Below are 23,745 nucleotides of genomic sequence, written 5' to 3' on the forward strand. Positions count from 1 at the left end.
TAATGTATTATTTAATGTTATATATAATATAAATTACAGTCACGTTATTTTCACGTGTTGTTTTTCTACACTTTCCTGTTACTTGACTTTAGTTACGTTTTTAATTTTCTCTACATATACGACGAACTGTCTCAAAATCGCTTTTCATTATTTACTCTCTCGATCTTACCGATTCGATTCGACTCGATCGAAACCATGCAACCAATCGGCAACGCGGAAAAGAGGCAACAATCAAGATCAATAGAATCGATTCTGATTATTTGCACACGCTTTTTCAGGTAGGATCAAAACTAATGTCATATCCTTAATTTAGAATGTTGAATAAAGTCCCATGAATTGTTTATATTTCTTAGAGTTTTTACAACGTTGTAATCAATCGCGTCAAACGTAAATGTCAGGAGTTTACAAATTAGTATTTTAAAAACCCTCTTTACAGGATTAAGATTAAAAATTCATTCCGAAAAAGACACCTAACCTCGGCCAGAAGTCTTCCACGTTTTCCGTACAGACGTCTTCTTAATTCGACCAAATTCATTCTAAATCAATTTTCGAAGTGAAGTGAATTCAAATTATTATGTGTATTAATTTACACGTTTAAGTAAATAAAAAATATATATTTCGCACAAACACCTAGTACAATGGCTTCACATTGACCGAATAAATCGCTAGTTTGATACACGAGCCGAAATTGCTTGTCAAATTTGTTAGAGATTTTTCAATCGATATATTTCTATAATTTAATATATTTTTATATCGATTTTTATAATTGTGCATTTATTAGGATCTATTATAATATATTGCATAGGAACATTCGCGTTTTGCAAAGTTTTGAGTATGTAAAAGATGGCAATACGTCTTCATTACTCATGATATTTAATTAAAGTTGCTCATAAGGTCGTCGTAAATTATAATTACACCGTCCGTAAGCAAAACCTGTCCATCGTATAAATACAGGGACTGGCCGCTAATGGTTTAATTATAGTCAGCTTCTACCTTAATGAAAAAGACCTGAGAGCGCAATGCGTTACAATAAAAAGTACTCGGAGGTCGTCGTTTTCGCGCGTCACGTTTTCTTCCATCTCATTAAAAGCTATTCTAGTTCTTAAAACTGCAGCTGCACAACGAGCGTTTGGACAGAAAACGCTTTGTAACAGCTCGCGCATGTGCAAATGCTGTTTTCTTATCGGATTGCAATACATATCCGCGCGTTTTTTTTTCCGATCGATGTATCTTCGGAAAATTCTCGGCAAACTCGCTCGCCCGTAGAAGAAATCTTTTGCGCAAAATAGGTAGATAACGATATTGCAGAAGTTCACTCCTTTGCACGTAATTGCAAAGATCTACCGACTCAGCAGCTTGCCTTTTTTCGCTGTTTTCACTTTGCTGATTCCGTCGTTGGTCTGCATCGAGAATTCAGCACAGAATTCATATAGTTCGAGAAAAGTACCAAACTATTGTATAATTTGGCGAAGACAAATTCTCTTTCGCGAACATTGAGTCCTTTTTCAACTAAGAATTATTTCACGAATATATTCGTAAAAGTTAGTCTTTTAGACAAAAGACAAAATCATTGGACAATTTTTAAATTACAAAATCTTTAAGCGATTACATCTTTTGATTCGCGCAATACATCACAGCGTGGCATAAATTCGATCGGCGTCTTTTATACGTGGGTTGGGGCGCGCCCTCAACTTTTATACAACACGTAAAACTACCTACCCACTTTGAGCACAGTCGGATTTAGATTCATGAGGTCCCCGCAGGCCGCCTCCGTGGACACGCTCAACTTGACCGGACTACTCCGCCAGACTTACTTCGGGCGAACGCGTAGAATGGAAGAGAGCACCCTGCAGAGAGACCGGTCGTAAAGAATACAAGTACAGAGGTGGTTCTTCTGCCAACGGGAGGTCGATATCTCAAAGCATGAAACTATACCCTTTCAGCTGAACGCGTTTTGTACGAACGATAAGAGATTTTACCTTCAGCCGCGACAAATGTTCTCTTTCTCTCTCTCTCTCTCTCTCTTTCAAATCTGATGACAGATCGTATTCTGTGTAGTGAGCGATTTTAAATTTGGGTAATCTTGAATTCTTATCACGGCTGACTTTTTGTCTCTTTACTTAATTTAATTACTTGGAAAATAATTTTGTTTCGTATTTCTGTTAGAAAATATCTTCTACAACAGTTGACGTTGCAAACGTTGACAACGGTGTCGACTTTACGCGTCAATCGAGAATCTCTCCAAAGTTTCACGCGCCCATCTTTCCGTCACATATACTTTCGGAAGTTTTCGCGTGACTTTGGTAGAAGAAGAGTTTCGAAAGAAAGAGAGGATTTTTCTTGACAAATTTTATATCAGCGCGCCTAGTCGAGCGAGCGTCTGTCGGAAATTTATAGCACCCAAGGGAACAGTAGCTGGAACCGAAAGAAATAATCGACGACGTGATTTGTGAAATTCTCGTTTAATCCTTTCTTTTATTCGAAACCTTGCTTCGTTATCGCCTATTGATCAGTTTTTTTCTCACAGCGGAATGTCTTCTTCATCGCAATCACATCCAAAATTTTTTCTTCATTGAGCGAAAAAGAGGAGTTTGATCATTTTTATGTATCTGATTTTACATATTTTTTGTATACATGTAATTTAAAAACAATAATATCTTCAGTACTCTTTAAAAGTTATCATACAAAACTCACGTTAAGATCTAATCTTATCACTGAGTGAAATTTCATCTTAGTATATATTTTTTTATTTTAAACATCAAAAAAGTCGTCAAAAATGATCAAATAATACCCATAAAATTGTTGCGTTCTAGTGATTACGTCTTTTAATAACATTAAAACGAAATTTGCATGGGATATAATTTTACTCATAAAAGCCTTGAAGTGCAACACAAGCGTAAATAAGAAATGGAGACAAGAATAATAAACATTATAAACCTAAGTGGCAAAACTACAGCTGTTTGGATGCCTTACTCGAGAAACTCACAAAAATAAAAAAAATAAAAGATAAAATTAAAAATAAAAATAAAAACTGATCAAAGAGAAAAGCAATAGAAAATCGAAAAAAAATCTAAATACTAGTTCTTATTTTTACTTTTTTTAACAATTTTGTGTTAAAAATAGTTGTGCAATTTGTTATTTCGTGATTATATTGATCTAGTGTTTTCTTACATATATCCACATGTAAATCTTTTTTCTGGAAGTTTTAGATATTCGATTTTCGTCCCCTCTTTTTTTCGAAGCAAGAGAAAAAGGAGAAAAGGACGAAAGAATATTCTGTGAAAGCCTGTATTGACTTTCAACGCTCGTGAACCCTCTTCCTTTTATACCCTAGCACTCTGAGAAGGACGAATCTTATCGTAGAGTACATGAAAGCGTTGAGTACACTAGATGTATCAAAAATCACGCAACGATTACAATTTTCTCGACCGGTTTCAAGTTGAATTTTTCTCAGAAAATATTTGCTTTAGTGTCAAATCTTTCTTCACAACAATTCCCGCTTCTGTAAGGGAGTTTTCGGAGCACAAAGTGATATTCAAAATAAATTATTTAAAAAAAAACAAAATACGCAATATTGCGTGATATTGGAGAATTATATCGATCATATCCTGTGAGAAAAAATATTAATCTTATATATCTTTAAAAAAAAAGTTATTTAGTGCACACGATCATGCAAATTTTCTAACATACCTCATATTCAAAATTGGCTTTAATATATCTCTTTATTTAGGAGAATTATAAAGTAAATAATTTCCGTTTTTAAGGTTTATTACAGTTAGTGAAATTTACATACTATATCACGATTATATCACTATTATATATCAAGTTACTTATAAAATATTAATAATAATTTATGTATAAAACAACAATTTTCATAAATGATTTTTATAAATCTTACATTAAGTAAGATTTTCGAACAAAGATAATACTTTAGTGTAAGAAAATGTAAATGATTTTTGGAAATGTACTTGTTTGAGATACCGCGCAAAACGGCGATTACTTTCACGCGCATACTTATGATGTAACGTAATAATTAATTCCGTTTCATTTGAGTCAACTTATTGTATGTATTTTCAATAAAAGATATTATATTTATAAACAAACATTTTTAATAAAAAATATTATCAAGTAACCTATGATAGTTAAATAAATATAGAAAAACTTATCTAAAACTATCATATTTCTTATACTTAACCTTTTGTATAACGACATTAAAAATAATCTACGAATTATACAGACTGTGAGACACGCGACTTTAAAATTGAATATTTTTGCAAAAAATTAATATTTATATAAAAACTTTTTTTTTAATTGAAAGTTTGAATAATTCTGCGTTGATTAAAAAAATTTTTTAAATCTCTAGTAGTTTCAAAAATATAAGTTATTAAAAAAACTAATTTTTACGCCAGTGCGCAATTTTTGAGTGGGTCTGGGAGATCCATGTCTGTACACAAAAGGTCTGTATACAAAAGGTTAAGATAAAATTGCGATCAAAAATTTTTAAATCACTAAATTAACTAAACATTAAAGATAAGCAACTTCTATTCGCCATAGCCAATTTTATCAAAACAGTGCTCATAAATATTACGTTCCATACTTTTAATAAAAATTATTTCGTACACGTGACTAGCACGATAATAGCAACTTATATCATAAGGAATATTTTCCTTTAATTAGTCGGCAAGATATTAGCTGTGCGACAATTAGCCCTTCGGTTTTCTCTATTTGTTATATCTTTGCAACGAACTGTTACATCTTTCTAACGTACATGTTAAAACAATCTCTAATAGCTTTATCAAAACAAAACAATCTCTAATAGCTTTATCAACGTTGTTGAACCAAAACGAGGAAATTCTCTACGTAGTACATATATAAATTTTCAAGCTTTTTCTATATTTCCACAGTTATATTGCAATCACCGAGAAATACATGATTGTCGAGTTGTTGAATTCCTTGAATATGAATTCGTGCCGATTAATTCTGATTGGACGGTATATGTCTGGGAAGCGGCATGGATTCAGAGACGGTCGTAATTTCGGATTAAGCGACGGACACGTCGCAAGAACGCTCCCGGGAAAATGAAATTTTTTCGCCGGGGTCGAAGCGCGTAATTAAACGCAACTCAATTACACTCGTGTGCACTCACTGTTTTATTCGTCCTCGTGTGTTAAGAATGCAATCTACAGTCCATTTAACGCCCGCGCAAAAAATAAGATCTTTCGAAGGAGAGTGTGTGTATGTGTGTGTGTGTGTGTGTGTTTGCTGTATTTGCAAGATTAGAATACGATATTTATAATCGATACAATTCTCGAGTGACATTAGGAACGCGGCATTGTCGCATCGATTTGTTTAGTCAAGTGCGGCCGGTGAAATCAGCCTTTCATGCATTTTTTTATTTAAAAAATTTTTTTTATTCTTTTTTATTCATCTTGACTTCACAAATCTTTTGATGCATAACCTTGGATAAAATGGAAGCCGCGAGTCGAGGTAACAAGATACCTAAAGAGCTCCTCTCGTCTCCTTCTCTTTTCACTCCCAGGGTATCTTGATGCGCCTTACACATTCGGATCGATTCCTTCCAATTTCAAAACTTCAGTGTCAGGTTTTGCACGGGTGAGAGAAATCTTGTTCAAAAAATATTCGTCGTATAAAAAATATTTGATACAAATATTTATTCATATTGCATCTCGAGTGTTGTTTTTTAATTGAAATGTGTTCGCTTTATTTGAAGCGATTGTGTCATATTTTTTTACGTCTCAGAAAAGTCGATGGTCGCGCATCATGAGCTCGGGATCGTGTGGTCGGCTAGTTCTTCCTGTGAAGTTTCTTTTCTTGGCACATTATTCAACGACGACCAGATAAATGACACAGCCACGACGATTTATTTCCCTCGCACGTAACATTTAGCACTGGTTTTCTTGGGACGGCACGCGAAGTGACCCGAGACATATAAAGAGAATCGCGTGATAAAACCACGAGATTTTTATTATCCGACTTCTTTTTTATTCGAAAACGACGGTGGATAAATATTTGAAAGTTTTTGCATATCTAAGCGATATACTTGTCGCTAGAATATCTACATATTATACGTTGCTCTGTGAAATACGGTAGAAATCCGATTTTTGAACTTTTTACGGCTCTTCAGAAATAAAGACGTATTGTATCGAAGGCAGATACATAAAAGAGCAGCATATTTTTTAATGAAAGAGTCTCGTGATATACGTATTGGTAATGAACGTAACGTGACGGTTACAAAAGGAAGAGTAATATTTTTAACATAGCACGCGAGCCGAGCATGGCCGGTTAATTGCCTACTTAAACTCAGGAAGGTAAAAAAAAAAAAAAGAAAGATTTTGAAAGGACGGAGATGCAATCCCGATTAAACTTCCGACTCTGTGGCGATATTACCGGAGCATAATTGAATTTCTCTCTCTGTTCGTATTTTCCTCTATTCTCTCTCTATCTTATTCTACTCCCTCGTCCGGTCATTAGTATAAGCAGCGATTCCGATTACAAGAACCTCTAATTGCAATGTAAGTTTAAAAAATGTTTTTATGTATTCGCAAGCTTCATGTTGCATTTTAATTTTTCTCTTTCTCTCTGGTTTCTTCTTTCTCTATGAATGAGGCGAGACTTGTGCTGAATCTTTTGAATAACGAATATAAAACAAAATAAATAAATAAATAAATCCCATGCGCACACACAAATTTCAAAATGTAAAATAAAAATTTCAAACTCAAAACAGAAAATTTCCGTTTTTAACGTTATGTTTCGCGAAACTGTGTAAAACGCACTTTAAAATAGCTTGCCTCGGAAATTATCGTTGAATGAAAAACTCGGTAGATTAAAACTTGTAGCGCACTGTGTGGGCGCGCGCGCGTGCACGCTCTCGTAAAAAAATATACTCACTTGTCAAATTATCGTGTTCTCGCACAGTATGAAAAATAGTATAATGTTTGTGCGCCGGAAAATAATTTTTATTTACTTCTTAATTCGCTTCTCTCCACGAGAAAATTCTCGCTCGAGGTTTCGGGCGCGCCCGGAGCCGGAGATGATCCTCATACAGCTTTTTTTCCGTACGATTGACAAGCAACAATTTTGCGTGCGAGCAGACGTCGCGAACGAAACTTCCAATCTCGAATTTCGAGATAACGACGCGTGTATTTCCCCGGGGAGCACCTTCGGCGCGCCGGCAATCTCGCCCGATCGAGAGACATCGGCTACGGTGTCCCGCGACGCGTTTCTTCAGCAAATCGAGTTCTTCGTATATCGAGGACGGCCGTTGTACAACTCGGTGAAAAGTAGTATAATTCGAACTTCGTTTTATACGTCGTCGATCTACGGATCGATCTCGAAATCGCACGGAAAACAAGTGATCGTCGAAGTGAAGCGGACGGTTTGCTCCGAGAAGAAGGACGTTTGTATACACAAAGTGATGCAAGTTTAAAATAAATCTGTACCTGTTTTGCAAAAAAAGAAATACGAGACACTGTTGTCGATTGTAACAATTTTATATTGCGCATTTTTTTTACGATTTTAACAGGCTATCAATTTTCGCTATTTCTGAATAACCCAAAATATTGATACATACATCTCGTCAAAAAGTTGCAACTTGCTTTATTATTGTGAGGATTATATAACGCGAAGAGCAATTTTGGACAATAGATATCGAGATTAATGAGTCTCGTCGAGTTGCAATAACGCAGCATAACAATCGCTTTTCCGATAATTAATCTTCTCAATTAGCGTTCACATTATTGAGATGATACTGACGTTATTCTGCCGCTGGCGAAAGTTATAAAAATTCAGTCGTTTCGCATGATTGTTGTAATTCGTACGAGGGGAAGGAATGTGAAGGAATAAACGAGAAAGACGCGAGACAGGAAGACATTTCGCTGTCGCCGGCGTGAAAATAATATCGACGGCCGACGAGAAGAGCAACCCCGAGGGAAGGCGCACGGGTAGATTGTGTGTGAAAATGGAGGTGATTCGAGGGATGCGACGAGACGCGAGTTTTGAGAGGGTCAGAAGCTAAGTGAAATTGAAGTTCAGTTCGTTGATGAAAACTGAGCTTGCGCGGGATACGAGCAGACGGAACCAGCCGGAACTCGCTTCTTTGAGCAATAGCTTTGTTCCTTTTTAATCTTTGTGAATGTGTGACAGAAAGAGAGGAGGTTACAGCGACCCGGAGAGAGAGAGAGAGAGAGAGAGAGAGAGAGAGAGAGAGAGAGAGAGAGAGAATTGCGGGATGGGCAATTCGCAATTGCTGTCCTCATGTGAACGAGCTTCTGCACGGACGGGTGTGGTTAATCCTATCACAGTGCCGCGCTGTTATACGACAGCGAAGTATCCGGCAAATAAATTGCCGCGACCGGTCATGAGGGACGGAAGAGACGAAAGGGAGTGGAAGGTTCTTTATTGAGCAAGATGATTTACGATCGCGCGCGCTTTTCTTCTCGCGGGTTTGCGGAAAATCTCGATTCGAAAAAGTAGAACGAATCGAGCGAATAAAGTATTCGACGCGAGAGTTCACGTCGGCCCGAAACTGCTAGTTAATGTATCGAGGGAGACGGAGGGATGATAAATATCGCGGGCCAAGATTTGGATCTGACAGCGCCGAGACTGGCTCTGAGGAAATCTCCTGGTTCATTTCTTTTCTTTCTTCCAATTCTTTTTTCCAACGCGGTATCTCGATTGATTGTACTGTCAATATCTATGGTTGTTTGTAGAAACATTTGCTATTTTTTTTAGTTAAAATATTGCATTAAATTTTCTTTACCTGTTTGAGAAAGACAGATATCTGACAGATAAACGAAGGTGAGAAAGTACTTTTCATAAGCACACATACTTACACACACACGCGCGCGCGCGATAACGCAAGAGATCCACGATTAATCTCTGAACTTATCCCGGATCGTTACACAACGAAATTCCGCTCGATAGTTCTTGATAGAATTCTCTCTTGTGTGTGTACCTATATGTTATTTCGTCGTACAACACATCGAAACGTTTTCCGGTGATGACGGTAAGGATAAAGCTATTTTTCAGCGGTGTCGCTGCCGGTTAATTCCGTAAAATATCGGTGCCTGCACCTTTCTTGATAATGGAGACCTTGACAGACTGCGTTGGTGTATGAGCGATTTTTCATTTTACTCTCAGCGCAAGGTCTCCGTCCTGTCTCGCGCGTCTCCGTCTCGGCTTGTTTTTGACTAGTTCTCGCAATACGTGCCGGTATGTTGTATCTTTCAAAATGCATCGGAAAGATGACGAAGAGCAGTTTTTTTATCTTTTTTTTTCTCCCACTGCAATCCAAGCTGTTGGAAATGAAAAATCTAGGTCGTCCGATATACATCATACGTCTAATGTGCGGTATCACATCACCTTTTGCGGCTGTTAGGTAACGCGAGAAGTGCTACTTTCGTGCGAGCGCGCGTCCAAAAAGCCTTTCATTGTAACGCACACGCTATACGCTTTCACGTAAACGATTCATCGACAATCATTGGGAGTTCTCGCTGCAGGAAATTGCGATCTCGCCGTTTATACCCGACAATAGAGAGAGAGCGAACGGACATATGCAAATTTTGTGAAACGCGGCGAGATAGAAGTGCAGAGGCTCGAAATTGAAGTGCGCAGTGGCACTTAATACAAATTAACAAGAGGATCGAAAATCTATTTTTTTCTCTTTTTTGTTCTCAAATAAAGTATGTGCATAAATACACAAAAAAAAATTTTGGAATTGTTTCCATTAAAGCTGACGTCGCGGGCTGCCGCAAAAATAAATGCGTGTGCGACTGATTTAACATTTAGATTCTTAAAGCAACTAGTTGTGTAATTTAATGACATTAATGTTGCATCAACAGAACATATTTTAATTAATTTTTCGTGGACAGACTTAAAAAATGACGACTAGTTGAACAGACTGAGTCCGTGAGACCTAAACGACTTTGAAATTAAATATCTCCGCGAAAAATCAATATTTTTTCATTTTTGTTTTTTTAATCAAAAGTTTGAACGATTCTGCGTCGACCAAAAAAGACAAGTTGAAAAAAATCTAGTAGTTTCGAAGATATAAGCGTTTAAAAGAAAACTAATTTATACTAGAGATACGCCGATGCGCAAGTTTTGAGTGGGCCTGGAAGATCTATGTCTGTCCGCGAAGAATTAAACTGATGCTGTTAATTCAACATCATGTTTTTCCGTGTATACGTGCCTATATAGCAAATATGTAAATATTTTTACGATTTAAAAGAGACACAAAATTCACGTGGATATTTGATTTGTTTTCCATGAAACTTTGAAACGTTTGTCGCGTGACGAAAATTGCATTTCACCCCGAGCGAACCGTTCGATCCTCTTTCGTGGCAGTTACCAGAATTCTGTATATCATGCAGCGTATAGTTTGCTTAATATCTGCCAAGTGGCTGCGTGTATCCACACAAAAGATTCAACGCGCACGAATTATAACTGCATACAGAGCGACACGATTCATACATTCATTCGCTTTGTACGCCTGTTTGTTTGTGTCAAATACTCGGTAAAGTTTCATGCGCACGAGGCGAGAGGGAGAGGGAGGAAGAATGAGCAAGTCGGGGCAGAGAGAGTAAACCGCTCCGCCAAGGTAGCTTTCGGTTGAATTATTAATGCACGTTTCTTTTCTCTTTATCTCTTTCTTCGTCCCTCAAACGGGTTTAGTCGGTAACATCAAAGTTGAAAGCGTAATCAAAGTAAAACAGCATGCAAGTGTCAATTGAGTATTGTTTGTAAAAACAGTGTGTGTGTGTGTGTGTAAACACAAACCAATAAAATCGGAAATTGAAGGAATTGTAAAATAGATATTTCTCATTACGCACACACATATATTTGAGAGCTTTTTGTACACAAATTTAATCGTTTATTTTCGAATCAGCAAGTACACAAATAACAATTCGATGCGCAAATACAACGAAGCTATATATTGACAAAGCCAACATGTTTTTTTCAATCAAATCGAGTCATCGCGAAACTGCGCTTCTCCGATGTAATTCGCGGTTCAACGACGATCAGCTCTGTTACTTGCCGGCTTAGAAACTCGCGGTCTTTACTTCCTGTCTCGATCGTAACTTTCGAGCTCGGGAAGATAGTTTACAAGGAAGGAAAGCGATAGCAAAATAATCCCGGCGCACACCGCAATCATCCACGATGACTTAGTATCTCCGGATTCTCTCTACGACTTTGGGGAAACTCGAAACCGTCGCGCTTAGTTTACTTCGAGCCCCACGTGGCCGATACGAACTCTCGACAGTAAACGGGATGCTATCAGCCGCGGATATCTGTATTTGTGCAACATCTAGAGGAATACCAACCGTCCCTTCTTTTCAGTTCTTTTAGTTCAGAGACGATGAGGAAGCGCAATTCAGAAATAAAAAAATAGACGTTTCTCGTTAGTGTGATGTACTTCGATAAACGAACGTTATATCGAGAGGCACGCGCTAAGTTCACGCGCATCGAAATCTCACGCTCGGTGTAGTTTACTTGAATCTCTCTCTCTTTCTCTTTCTATCTATCTCTATTTTGCTATCTTTTTTTATCTGTTTGCTTTTTTTTTCTTTTCTGTTACGCTAGAGAGTACAATTGTGGAGCCTATACGCAATAGTTTTCTCGGTCGCCGCTACGAGTCGTGCTTTCTCGTGTTTGAATTTTGCCCAGAGATTTATATATTCATTCCGAAAGCGTTGACAGGCATCGCTTCTCGGCCTTTTGGCTAAGATCAAATGTGTAGTATCTGTTCTTATCAGCTTAATATCTGATATAATCTCCACTGGAGATTTCGGTATATTAACTTGTTTTTGAACACAGGCGAGTGAACGGAGCTTGCTCCGACCTTGCTACGGGTCGACCCGAAATTGCACTACTTTCGGGATTGGCCTCCAAAACTTAATTCAAACACAATTATAGTATAATTTCGACGTTGTTGCTGGTTTTACAGACATAGAAACGCGGCTTATCGAGACGAGAGATACCGTACTTGATTAAAGCCGAATTATCGATTGAGATTTACTGGATCGAAATTAAGAGTCAGTGCCGCGTAATGGCGCGATAATCCGATTTCGCTTCGAGTGTCCAGCTAGCTAATTCTACTTTTCCGATTAAAACCTCTCGCAAAAAGATTAAGTTTCGCGGATTTTCTCACAATTGATCAACCGCGCGCTCTCTTATCGGAAGAAAAAAAAACTGTCAGATTCACACACAAAATGCGTTAGATCTCTGTCTCTGCCTATTTAGAAATTTATCATAATTATTTTAAGACGCTTACACACATGTACACTCTACGTACAAGAAATAAATTAAAATAAAAAGAAAAAAAGACGGCTTGATGTCAAAATCGGAAGTACAAAGTAAGCTCGACCGCCGCAGCGCCCAGAACCACTAATGTGCTCGCTCGCAGCGCGGACGGCAACTTCGAGGTGACCTTGGCCACGAAGGCCACAATCTACCATCAAGGATTGGTCGAGTGGAAGCCGCCGGCCATATATAAGTCATCTTGCGAGATCGACGTGGAGTACTTCCCCTTCGACGAGCAGACCTGCGTCCTCAAGTTCGGTTCGTGGACCTATGACGGCTTCAAGGTAAATTTGCATGGTAGCCGTTAAGTCGTTAGTCCGCCTCCCTTCTTCCTGACTCTTGATCCCTGGTCTCTTTGAACCCTCAACTCGTCAAAAACCCAATCCGGTTCAAACCTGTCGAGAACACGTCCGAGACGCGGATCCGACGCAGTCTGCGTACGAGATGCGTTTCCGGTATGGCGGGATCAAGCTAGATCCTGAGCTAGATCCTAGACTAGATCACACAGACGATCGGCTCGTCGCGTAGGTCTCCGGCGATCGGAAGAGGGAGAACACAAAAAAAAAAAAATCGCCCTCGTGGGAAGACGGATGCTGCCACGTAATCCGAAGTGATCGTGCTTATTGTGCGCATCACGAGTTATAAATTGAAAGCGTGAGATGTATAAAGTTTCTACAAAAACAATTTTTAGTAAAAACATTATCGTGAAAAAAACTTTTTAATCGCGTGAAAAACAATTCTTTAATTATTTGAATTTATTTATTCTTCCGATTTGTTCGCGTCGATTTTCGATCGGTGTCGTGCTCTTTTTGTGCAAGTCAAAACGCGCTATATAAAAAAGTTGGCCGAATCAATCAATTTCCCCTTACGAAATCTCTTTTTTGCTCACTTGGGGAATAGAGTGATATTCGTGAGAACGCGCGCACAAGACGCATTCGGTGCGCGGAAAATCGAATATTGAACAGACAAAAAGAAGCCGGATAGAAAGGGAAAAAAAAGAAAAAGATGGAAAATAAAGAGAAGAAGGCGGCAGCATCCGGAGACCTTCTCTCCGAGCCCATCGTGATCACGCTCGGCTCGTTTCTTCGGTGATTACAGCGCCGACGGGAACTACGAGGTGACGCTGATGACCAAGGCCACGGTCTACTATTCGGGATTGGTCGTGTGGCAACCGCCGGCCGTATATAAATCCTCCTGCTCCATCGACGTTGAGTTCTTTCCGTACGACGTACAGACCTGTGTTTTGAAGTTAGGCTCCTGGACCTATGACGGCTTTAAGGTGCCGCAAATCTGCCACGACGTCACAACGAGAGCACGAGAAAACCGCAGTCTCCAAGCATTTAATCTCGAGAACTTACTTATTCATCATCGGTCTACCTCTCACGTTGTCCTTTTTAGCTCGTTTTTTCATTTTCTTATTCACTTTGTGTTATTTCTTTTCTTTGTCTCAAAGAATGCCTCCTTGATACCCGTAATAAACGTTCCTGCGATGCGCTAGTCTTGGACGTCACGTGATATATTTACGTATATATTTTATATTTTTCATCCGTCTCTGTACGCATGTACACAGGACGCGCCGGATGCTTTCTCTTTTTCTCGTGTGTGTGTGTGTGTGTGTGTGTGTATGTAGAGATTTTTTTTTTTATCAATTTGGAGTCGATTTTGTCTTGAAAAAACAATTCGATTCGGACACGCTCTCATTTCTTTTCGAATTATTACAAATTATATTATAAATTTTTTCAAATTTATCAAGAACAAAAAATGAAGCTTTTCTGCTTTGAATTGTGCATGACAAATCGATGTATACTTTTTGATCTATTCAAATTGGTCCAAAAATCTGTGGATGAAAATAAAAACTAGGGGGGCATTCTGGGACGCATCCCCTGTATACATGTGTGTGCATATATTACATACGTATATATATTTGGATATTGTTACGTGGTGTGTGGACTGCAGTGTTATTTTTATTGACCACCATTTTTTCTACGTCGTGAGATATACCACACGCGCATACGATGTCCGGCGCGTTTTCATATTCGGTTCTACGGTGTGTCCGAGAAATCGGCGCGAGCTCTCGCGAAGAACCGTCTAAATGCATCCGTCAGCGCGGCTCGTGTTTGCTGTCCAGGCGAGGATCGACGAGCTTATCCGGTGTCCACGATGTCAGACTGTAATGGAGTGACGCGTATACGAGCGATTCGAGAGATTTACCGTTACATGTCGGATGAAATCGCGCCGTCAACATTTGTTAAATGATATATATATATATATATATGTGTGTGTATTTTATATCCTGTTGCGGATTAATAACTGGAAAAAATTGCGATAATCACAGATTCAATGACATCAAAGTAACAGTTACGTAAAACAAAAAAAATTTTAATTTATTTGTCGGTACTCCGGCTTGAAAAGTATAACTTGCCACGGAGATTAAGATTATTTTTTATTTTGTTTATATTTGATTATTTGTTACAAATAGAAATTATATGAAAATTTTCTCTCGCAGAAAGAGAGATTTTTACGTGTAATTGAAAATTCACTTTGTAGATATTTGATAATCCGTGTTGTAAACTCAGCGCGAGTGATTTACCGCGCGATGTTGAAGTCGATAAAACATTATTGCGCACTCTTGTTACACAATACGGAAGTTTATCTTTCTGATCCTCGTCTCGACAAGTAAACCAAAAGAGCAATACGTCGAAAGTCCACAGGATGCCTTGGTCACGATTCACATGTCGGTGAGAGAATATCCGCTTTCCGATCAGTCGCCTCGTCTTTTTCTCGTATTTATTTAGCGGCCGTGTTTCCTTTTTTTCTTTTTTGAGAGAACGTTAAAGCCGCGATTACGGTACCGATCAATACGTGCTGCTGGCTGTGAATTCTGGTTGTTTGTTTCTCCAGCTTGTCCTTTTTACAGTACACACAGGGCGTCACTACTACTACTCGACATACGTGGGAAAGGTATAAAATCTCGCGAAACACAAAAATTCGAAACATCATGACACACGCAACGAGAGACCATGTTAGCCACATGTAACCACCTGGATGATGCCACCTATGCAAAATACTTTAGTTTTTCTACGTGTGACAAACATTGCGAAACTCTCTTTCTTGTCACTTTATCTACACTCTTTCTATTTATATTATTCATGCAAAAAATGTTTGACCACGCGACTTACCGTAAGATTTACTTTTGCAACTGTACGAAAAGTGTTTTTCGCATCTCTCCGAAAAAATATAATTTTCATAAAAAAACAAAAAGCGAGATAAAAATACAAAGAGAAAAAGAAACTTATAACAGTCTTTGAAATGAGATGGATAGTATAAATAAATTCTTTCTCGATATTCGGCATTTAATCGGATATTTTATTAAGCGCGCAAGCGTCACAAAGTAATAGCGACACGTTATTTTATCAATCTCATCACATGCGATTCGACTGCGAGCTTGACCGGCAAGCGCTAATCTGGCGAGCGCGCAATTAAACGCGTCGACAACGCAATTTACTCGTCTAGACCGAATCGGCGGACACGCGGCGAAAAAGTAGGACGATCGAGACGCGATCGATATAGCAAATGAGTCGTTGGTCGTGTATGTGCCGCCGACGCTTTTCGAAATTTCTGGATTAAAAAGCTCGCGTTCCCGTGCAAAGAATGTAACTCAACGTAAAGCTCTTCCTTAAAAGCAATTTTCTGCATTGTGCGATGTAATATTAAAAGCCACTTAGTAGCGGCAAGTAGACTCTCTCTCTCTCTCTCTCTCTCTCTCTCTCTCTCTCTCTCTCTCTCTCTCTCTCTCTCTCTNCTCTCTCTCTCTCTCTCTCTCTCTCTCTCTCTCTCTCTCTCTCTCTCTCTCTCTCTCTCTTTCTTTCTTTCTCGCGGTACTTTTTCACCAACTGGAGTAGAGACGACGTTCCTTTTACCGCTTATTCGCGAGAGTTTTATACTGTGCACGCGCGCGCGAGTTCTTACAACGTTTACTAAATTATAACGTTGAAAGAGAATATCAAGAAAACTTACATTATTTCTTATCGCGAAAAGCAGTTTTCTAAATGTGTCTCTCCCTCTCTACAAAAAAAAAAACTTACCGTAATGTCTCGTAAATACCATACCACGTAAATATTTCTCATTTTGTTCGCAGTTGTTCCGTGATGTATTATTTTATTCCGGTGCAAAGTTTGGTTCGACTTCCGCATGTGCGAGAGATAATTTCACAGAGCGTACTTGCCGCAACTTTTTACGAGTTATTTCACGCAAAACGCAAACGTATGTTAAATATCACTTGCTCAAAACAACTTCGCATTTCACACAGTCGCGTGTGCGCGATACAACCGAACATACCCACATGTCATCATTTCGCGCGCACGTCTCTCATTTTTCAACGTCAATCTACGGCTCGTCTCTAAGTTTCGCACGTCTTTCCTGACAGTACATCGTTAAAACTTTCCGGTAGAATTTCCACGCTTTTTGCAGCGGCGCATCGCTCGTTAGTCTCGCCAGCCGGAGGATTACACGAGGTTCGCGCTAACCAAAGCGCTATATTCTGTCGAGCAAGACAGATCCGTCGTATTATGTTGTACCTCACGCTAAAACTTCATAAACACTTGGACAAATCTTTATTTCAATAACACGCAGTGTTCCGATTAATTTTCATTAATTTCTCAATTTGTGATTGATATTATATGTCCGACGTATTCAATACACCAGAACTCTAAGTAAGTTCGAGCGCGTTTGAGTCTAGACTTTAGTTTTTTTTTTTTTTTTTTTTTTTTAGGCTTTTTTAGAGTGAGACTCACATTCAACGCGGTTGCGCAGTCATTTGAAAATCGGGGGACCGTCAATAGTGGCGAAAACTATTGGAGACTAAAGGATAAGTCGAAATTGTGATGCTCGAAATTATCGAAGTTCTACAGTAAATCTTTCTCGAACGGACACTTGGATCATTTTTTTGTTGCGAAAAAAAAGGAGGAACAAGCGCGCACTACGCTTTGTTCGCGTTCTATCAGCCGATTTGAGCTGCGCGAGAGATAGCACGACTTTTCTCTTACTTTATTGCGGCAATAAAAGACGTATCGATATTCCGAGTGCGCGTACGCGGCTTCTGTGCGCGCTTATATTCCCGCGTCTAATAACGAGTCGAAACTCGACAGTCTGTTATCTCGTTTGATTATCAGACGATATAAAGTTGAAGTCGCGAAAGAATATCGAGACGCTTCAACGACGGTCCCAAAAAAAGTCTCGTTGATTCAACTCGCGCCATCGCGATTAAATTTCGCACAATGTTCGCGGAATCAAACTAAAAATCGAACTACTTGTTCGTCGAGCGATACATTCATGTGTTCTTGGAAAAAATAAAACCGCTTATTTTATCGACTGTTTTTGTTGTATTGGTTCACTTACAAATTCGTGTAATTAGCGACCCATAACGGCAGACAATTTGCGCATTGCATAAATAAAATGGTTCCAAGAGGTCAGTGAATTACTTCGGTTGCGTAATCTACAAGCGAATAATTTGGGTGTTCGTCCTATAACGACGTCATTAATAGCGCACCGTGCACGGGCTGCCTCCTAATCGACCCGGTTCGATAATGAGTAAAATATACAAGCCCTCTCTGGAAAATTCACGTGAAAATTCAATTTTACTGTTGGGCATAAGGTAATTTGTGAACCACGATAAAAGTTCGGGACTAATAAGCACACTTTATTTTGCCGGAGAATTTACGGGGAAACAAGTCTCGCGTAATTTAACTTCATTACAACGCTAATAATTATTATATCGATTATAGGTTTGTACGTGTGTATATACATATTCGTGTACGTCTTCGTAAAAACAAAAAACAACAATATCCGACCGAATTCACTCGACCGTGCGAATGTACATATATCGCGGCCGAACGATTCCCGACGGCACCGATATTTATCCGCTCTACTGCGACGTCGATTATCCGTGGAAACTCTACTGCGCGAGTTATTGCCGGGTCGGTCATCCGCATCGAACGCACGCAAAATTTCGAAACGAACAGACAGATAATAATTCAATTTTCTGAATACTTGCTCCACAAGTTCCTTTGAGTTCCTAAACGAACAACGGTTCGGTTTCTGTGATCGCGTTTTTTTTTCTCAGTTTCTCTTTTTTTTTTCTCGGTAGAAGCCGGAAAATTGCGCGGATCGGAATCAACGCAACTCTCTGCGTGAAATAACAGAATAATCTTTAATTGGTGTGTGTGGGTATGTATGACAGATGTGTGTTGTTTTGAACTCAGAATAAACCTCTGCAAAAAAAAATAATAGAAAATTTTATAAAGGAGTAAAATTTGCCTCAAGATTCAGGACACTTTTTAATTTTTTCGACAAATATCACGTAAGCAGTTTGCTCCGTCTACAAGATGTTTCTAATTACTTTCCATAAAGACTTTCTCTTTCACTTTTTCTCTCTCTCGGGAAACAGCATTTGTAATGTTATTCCGCGTTGTACTCTTTCTCTCGATACTTTTATGAGTGGTTTTGCAACAGCGCTCAAACTCGAAATGAAACAGTCGCGGCGATAGACCGCGCGCTAACTTGTAGCTCTCGCTGTCGGAAAAAAAGTCGTTTCGTTCGTACGGGCGAGTGTGGAAAAGGGCTGCAGGACATTCATCGGAAAACGAGGGAAGTCCAGGGCGCGCGAACGCGGGTGTATCCCCTTTAAGGGACCCTTAGGGGAAAGTATAGTGCTTTCGCGGCTTTAACTTAGCAGCGGCAGCAACGACGGCGACGGCGGCGGCGGCGGCGGCGGCGAGTCGTTGACTTGTTGAGTAGTTCGTGTCAACCGTGTGACCGGGTCAGAGCGCGGTCCGATATTTGCCAGGACGACCGAAACGCCAGATACCAATGCAACGCGACACGTCGCGCCGTCGACCACCACCATCGTCAGGTGGTATCTATCTTATATAATGCCATCGTGAGATATATGTCGATCGCACGCCGACAGCGTGAAATCCTGTCAGCCCATTAGAATTAGAATGTACTTCTGTGCCACGTGCAGCACACGTCTGGCCACTCGACATGTTCGTATGGGGAGGGGAGGGAGATTCTTGATTGACGTCCTCACGTGAATCTTGACGTCGGGTTTTTCCTTTCACAAATTTTTTTAAGAGACATCAGATCGACATTTTATTAAAGTTTAAATTTTGGAGAAGCTGCTTACATATTTAAGTGGATTTTTTGTTTTCAAAAAAATTGAAACGTCTGAGTTCGCTATCTTCGTTCGTTTGATCACGTGGCAAGGTTCGAGAATAAAAACGGCGCACGCTTCGGTTTAGTATTCATCATCCTGCCGACTTGCGATCTACCTAAAAACAAGATAGAGTATCCAGTCGAGCACATCGGTTTGAGTTGCGCTAATTATCAATACCACGTCCGATGCAGTTTTCGTAACCGTCTGAGTGCTCGTAATAAATCAAAGACTTTTTGCGATAATCTAAGGAAATGAGAAGCTTTTACATTACTGTAATTGTTCATGTTTCTCTCTCTCTCTCTTTTTCTCTCAAGCATTTTCTCCCCAAAGATTTTTTCCTAAAGAATCAGAACAGATAATGCAAACGTTATTATTCATCGTTTTTGTCTTGACTGTAAAAAGTCGATTGCAAGAAACGTTGATTGTAAGAAATGGCCGCGTAGACTTTACGTCCGCCGGACAGAATCTGCTCAACTGACTGTATTATGGACAATAAAAAAAAAAAAAAAAAGCACGAAAGAAAAAATCATATGTGTATAGCATACATATATTTATGGCAATTCAGTATTTATTCCTTTTCAAATATACATTCGAATTTTATACCTTTTCCATGGGGGATTCGACTTTTTCATAGTGGCGTCGGCACCTTTGTACGTTCCGCTTTTATTTCGCACACATATACACGCACATACGCAACACGTAATATGTCCACATAATGCTCCCGCACACACACACATACCTGTGTATCTCACGTGTCACGTCACAAATGCATTTTCCGCGACGCAAAACGTATACTTCAGAAGTGCTTTGACTTTGTGCAAGATAAGTGAGAATAAGTGCGTGCATATGAGTGGCACGTAATGTTGTTTTCTTTCTTTTGAGCAATTTTTATTTCATTGCGTGTCACTAGAATTCGTTCTTCTTCTTCTTCTTTCTCGCAACGTGCAATACAATCGTGATTAGTGATATATATGTCTGATTATAATCGGTTTTACAGCGAAATTTTAGAATTTAAAAACCTGTCACAAAAAAAAAATCAACAAACTACGAGAGCCGAGTTTAATATTTAATTAAAAATATTCAAGTTTTAATCATATTTTTTGTTATAAACGTTTAACCACACCACGTTTATAGCGATTAAATATTTCGCTTGAAGGAAGATGTCGCACGTGTTTAATTTAAGCGATTAAAGTATTCGCTTGAAGAAAGACGTTGCATATATTTAATTTAAAAGTCAGCAAGCTCTGCGGTACAGTATTTTTTCCGTGATGTACATGAGCTCCACTCCGTGGAACACACTGCGACGCGAGAAAAGGATAAAAAAAAAAAAAAAAAAAATATTGTAGGATACATATACATTGCGCCGCGCGTGGTCGCAACAAGGCGTCATGTATGCAGTTCACATTCACACATACACGCATACACGCGGTGTTACACGCAATACTCGCACGTATATATTTCGTTAAGACACGAGATTATACACATACTTGGTGTGTATCCGTACAGGCTGTTCCGAAATCGCCAGACATCTGAGACATCTACGTGCACGTCACTTTTTTTTTTTTTTAATCAAGTTCCGCGCTTTTACGTAAAAACAAAAAAATCAAATCTCTGTTTCACCCACGAGCATATAAGTTGCAAATTATAATAATTTTTGTTGTATGTCGACTTTATTTCATCGACCGATCGATATTTTAGAATTAGGCAAGAAGGCATTTTTTCGCATTTGTCGCATTATTATCAATTTTCGTTTTTCTTTAAAAGTTTTGTCGTGCGCGAGAGTTTCGGACCACCCCGTAGACACGCAGTTTACTCAACCACGCCCCGCTCACACTTTCCCCAGACATTAAATATGTATGTTTATCATTGTTGGGTGTATGTAAGTGTGCGTTATGCGACTAGTAAAAGCCAAGTACCGCAAAAGCTCGATGTGTTGTTGCGCGTAGGAAAGCGTTAATGTGCTTGCGCGCTAGGAAAGCTTTCTGTCTCTAGAAGGGCTGCCAAGTGTGAATGTAACGCAACAAAAGAGGGACAATAAACGCGTCGCTCGGGACACGGCAGGTGTGAAGAAAACGTTTCTTTAGCGCTGTCCTCTTCCTCTTTCGTGTGGTGTTACGCGTGAACGATGTTAATGATTTCGCGATCGATAGCCACGGGCTTATTGCCAAGGAGAGAAAATGACCGGACTTGCTGATTTTCTCATTTTGTCGCCGAATATGCAATTTGCCGCCTGAATGTGGTTCTCCCTCGGAGAGTTACCGTATTACACCTCGGTTGGCGATAATTATAGCATGGCAAACGCGCGAAAAGAGATATCGATTACTTTATATGGGGCATGTTATTATTTCCACTAAAATCAGCTCGTCCGCCCTCTTTTTTTGGATTAGGATGAAAAATATCACATTCTCTCGGCCTTTGTGTTAAAACTCTCGTGAAATATTAGATTACACATGTCGTTTTGACAACATATAGTTTTTTTTTTTTTTTTTTTGTTACCCCCAACACTGAATACGAAAGTTTTCAATTGGCTAAAAATATTGTTTAAAACAAGAATGTTTAAGATACGAAACAACGTACTTTGATAAAATATACGTGACAATTATAGATAGATGCGCGGAAAAAACGAGTTTACTTTTTTGTTGCATTGAAATAATTACACAAAAATATCTTACACACATGTACGTTCATTAAAAACATGTGAGAGAGAAGTTATTATTTCAGAGTCAAATATAGGCAAGTTTGACATTAAAGACGTCGTATGAATATGTACATATACTACTAAAGGGTATCAATTTAAACTCCAACAATATATATCGCCAGGGAAAAAAAGAACCGTTGGAATCGATAAAGGGGCGCTTCTGTTTTCCGTCGCTCCAAAGAAACACGTCGATTTTACGGGTAAATCGTCACGATCAAAGGAACAGAGTTCCGTAAATGTTGCTTGTAGTTCCATAGTCTCTCCTACAAAAAGCCAAAAGAAAAATGTTAACCACAATCGGTCTTCCATTCGGGTTTACGTATCGGAAACACTTTGCTTTTCCTCAGAAATAAAGTTTATTTAGTTTTTTACCGTAACTTTTGTCACAGCGGAATAGAAATATAATGTGAATATTATTATAATAAATATTCTAATAAATTTGTATTGTATGATAATAATTTATTAAATAATATATTATAATTTATAATAAATTATAATGTAATATATATATATTATATATTATATATTATATATTATATATATATATATATTATAATGTAATATAATATAAATTTATTGTATAATAAAATTCATGTATAATATCAATAAATTTTTTTTTATTTATTATATAATACATTATAATAATTATATTATTTTACTATAATCAAGTATTATTATTTAATATAAAAAATGTATCATAAAAATACTACAATTATCTAAATTTTGATAAAAAATCACTATACGTATGCTTGTTGAACATTGCAAAGATTTAATGAAGCACTACATAAAGTAGTACACGATAAAAACACTTTTATCCACACAAAAATTCTAAAAAAAGTACGTGTTCCGATAATCGTATACTTTTCACTGACGTTTCGCGCGGCCGCGCTGGAAATGCAGCGGTCTGTCAACGAGTAGTAGAGGCCGGCGGAGTGTGAAAAATTGCGAGGGCTTTCAAGCTCTGCTTCTACTTCCGCATCCGCCGGTCCAGAGACTCCCCTTTCTCTCTCTCTCTCTCTCTCTTTCTCTCTTTCTCCCGCTGCGGAATTGAACTCGTGATTTTTCTTCTTGCGGAAATAGGTCGCGGTTCACGTTGTGCTGAAACCTGGTTATGATTTATGTATACCTGGTGTTTTTCGGTACGTATTCTTGTTTTTTGTGCGACGCGTTATGTATATCTCTAACTTCCGATATAAGCTCGGTTACTTTCGGAGACAATTATAGTTTAACGTCAAGTTTGAAAAAACGCGATTTCTCGAAAAAAAATACGTACAATGGTCGCGGTTTAGTTGTGGCATTTTCTTTTCTTTGTTGCAGTAACATCGTAGATTATACTCGAGTTTTTTTTTGTACGTCGCACGTTTGCATATACATATCGTGAGCCAACGAGAACGCGATTTCTCTCTCTCTCTCTCTCTCTCTCTCTCTCTCTCTCTCTCTCTCTCTTTCATTTTGCAAATTCCACATCTCGACTTTCTGAAAATGGAACTCGGAAACTGCGGCAAAGAAAAGT

General features: G+C 38.6%; 1 protein-coding gene across 7 annotated transcripts in view; it reads left to right on the plus strand.

Moving 5' to 3' along the window:
* The window catches only part of LOC109852765 (acetylcholine receptor subunit alpha-like), a 147,103-nt gene that overhangs the window by 78,530 nt on the left and 44,828 nt on the right, over positions 1-23,745 (plus strand). For 4 of the 7 annotated variants that reach the window (XM_020424230.1, XM_020424231.1, XM_020424232.1 and 1 more), the window contains one exon: positions 12,425-12,605. The exons of the other annotated variants lie outside the window; for them this stretch is intronic. In XM_020424230.1, coding sequence (XP_020279819.1) covers positions 12,425-12,605 — 181 coding nt within the window. The remainder of the gene's footprint in view (positions 1-12,424; positions 12,606-23,745) is intronic. 7 annotated transcript variants of the gene reach the window in all.

Source organism: Pseudomyrmex gracilis, unplaced genomic scaffold, assembly GCF_002006095.1.
Source record: "Pseudomyrmex gracilis isolate BER0280 unplaced genomic scaffold, ASM200609v1 scaffold_35, whole genome shotgun sequence".
Taxonomy (NCBI): Eukaryota; Metazoa; Arthropoda; class Insecta; order Hymenoptera; family Formicidae; genus Pseudomyrmex; species Pseudomyrmex gracilis.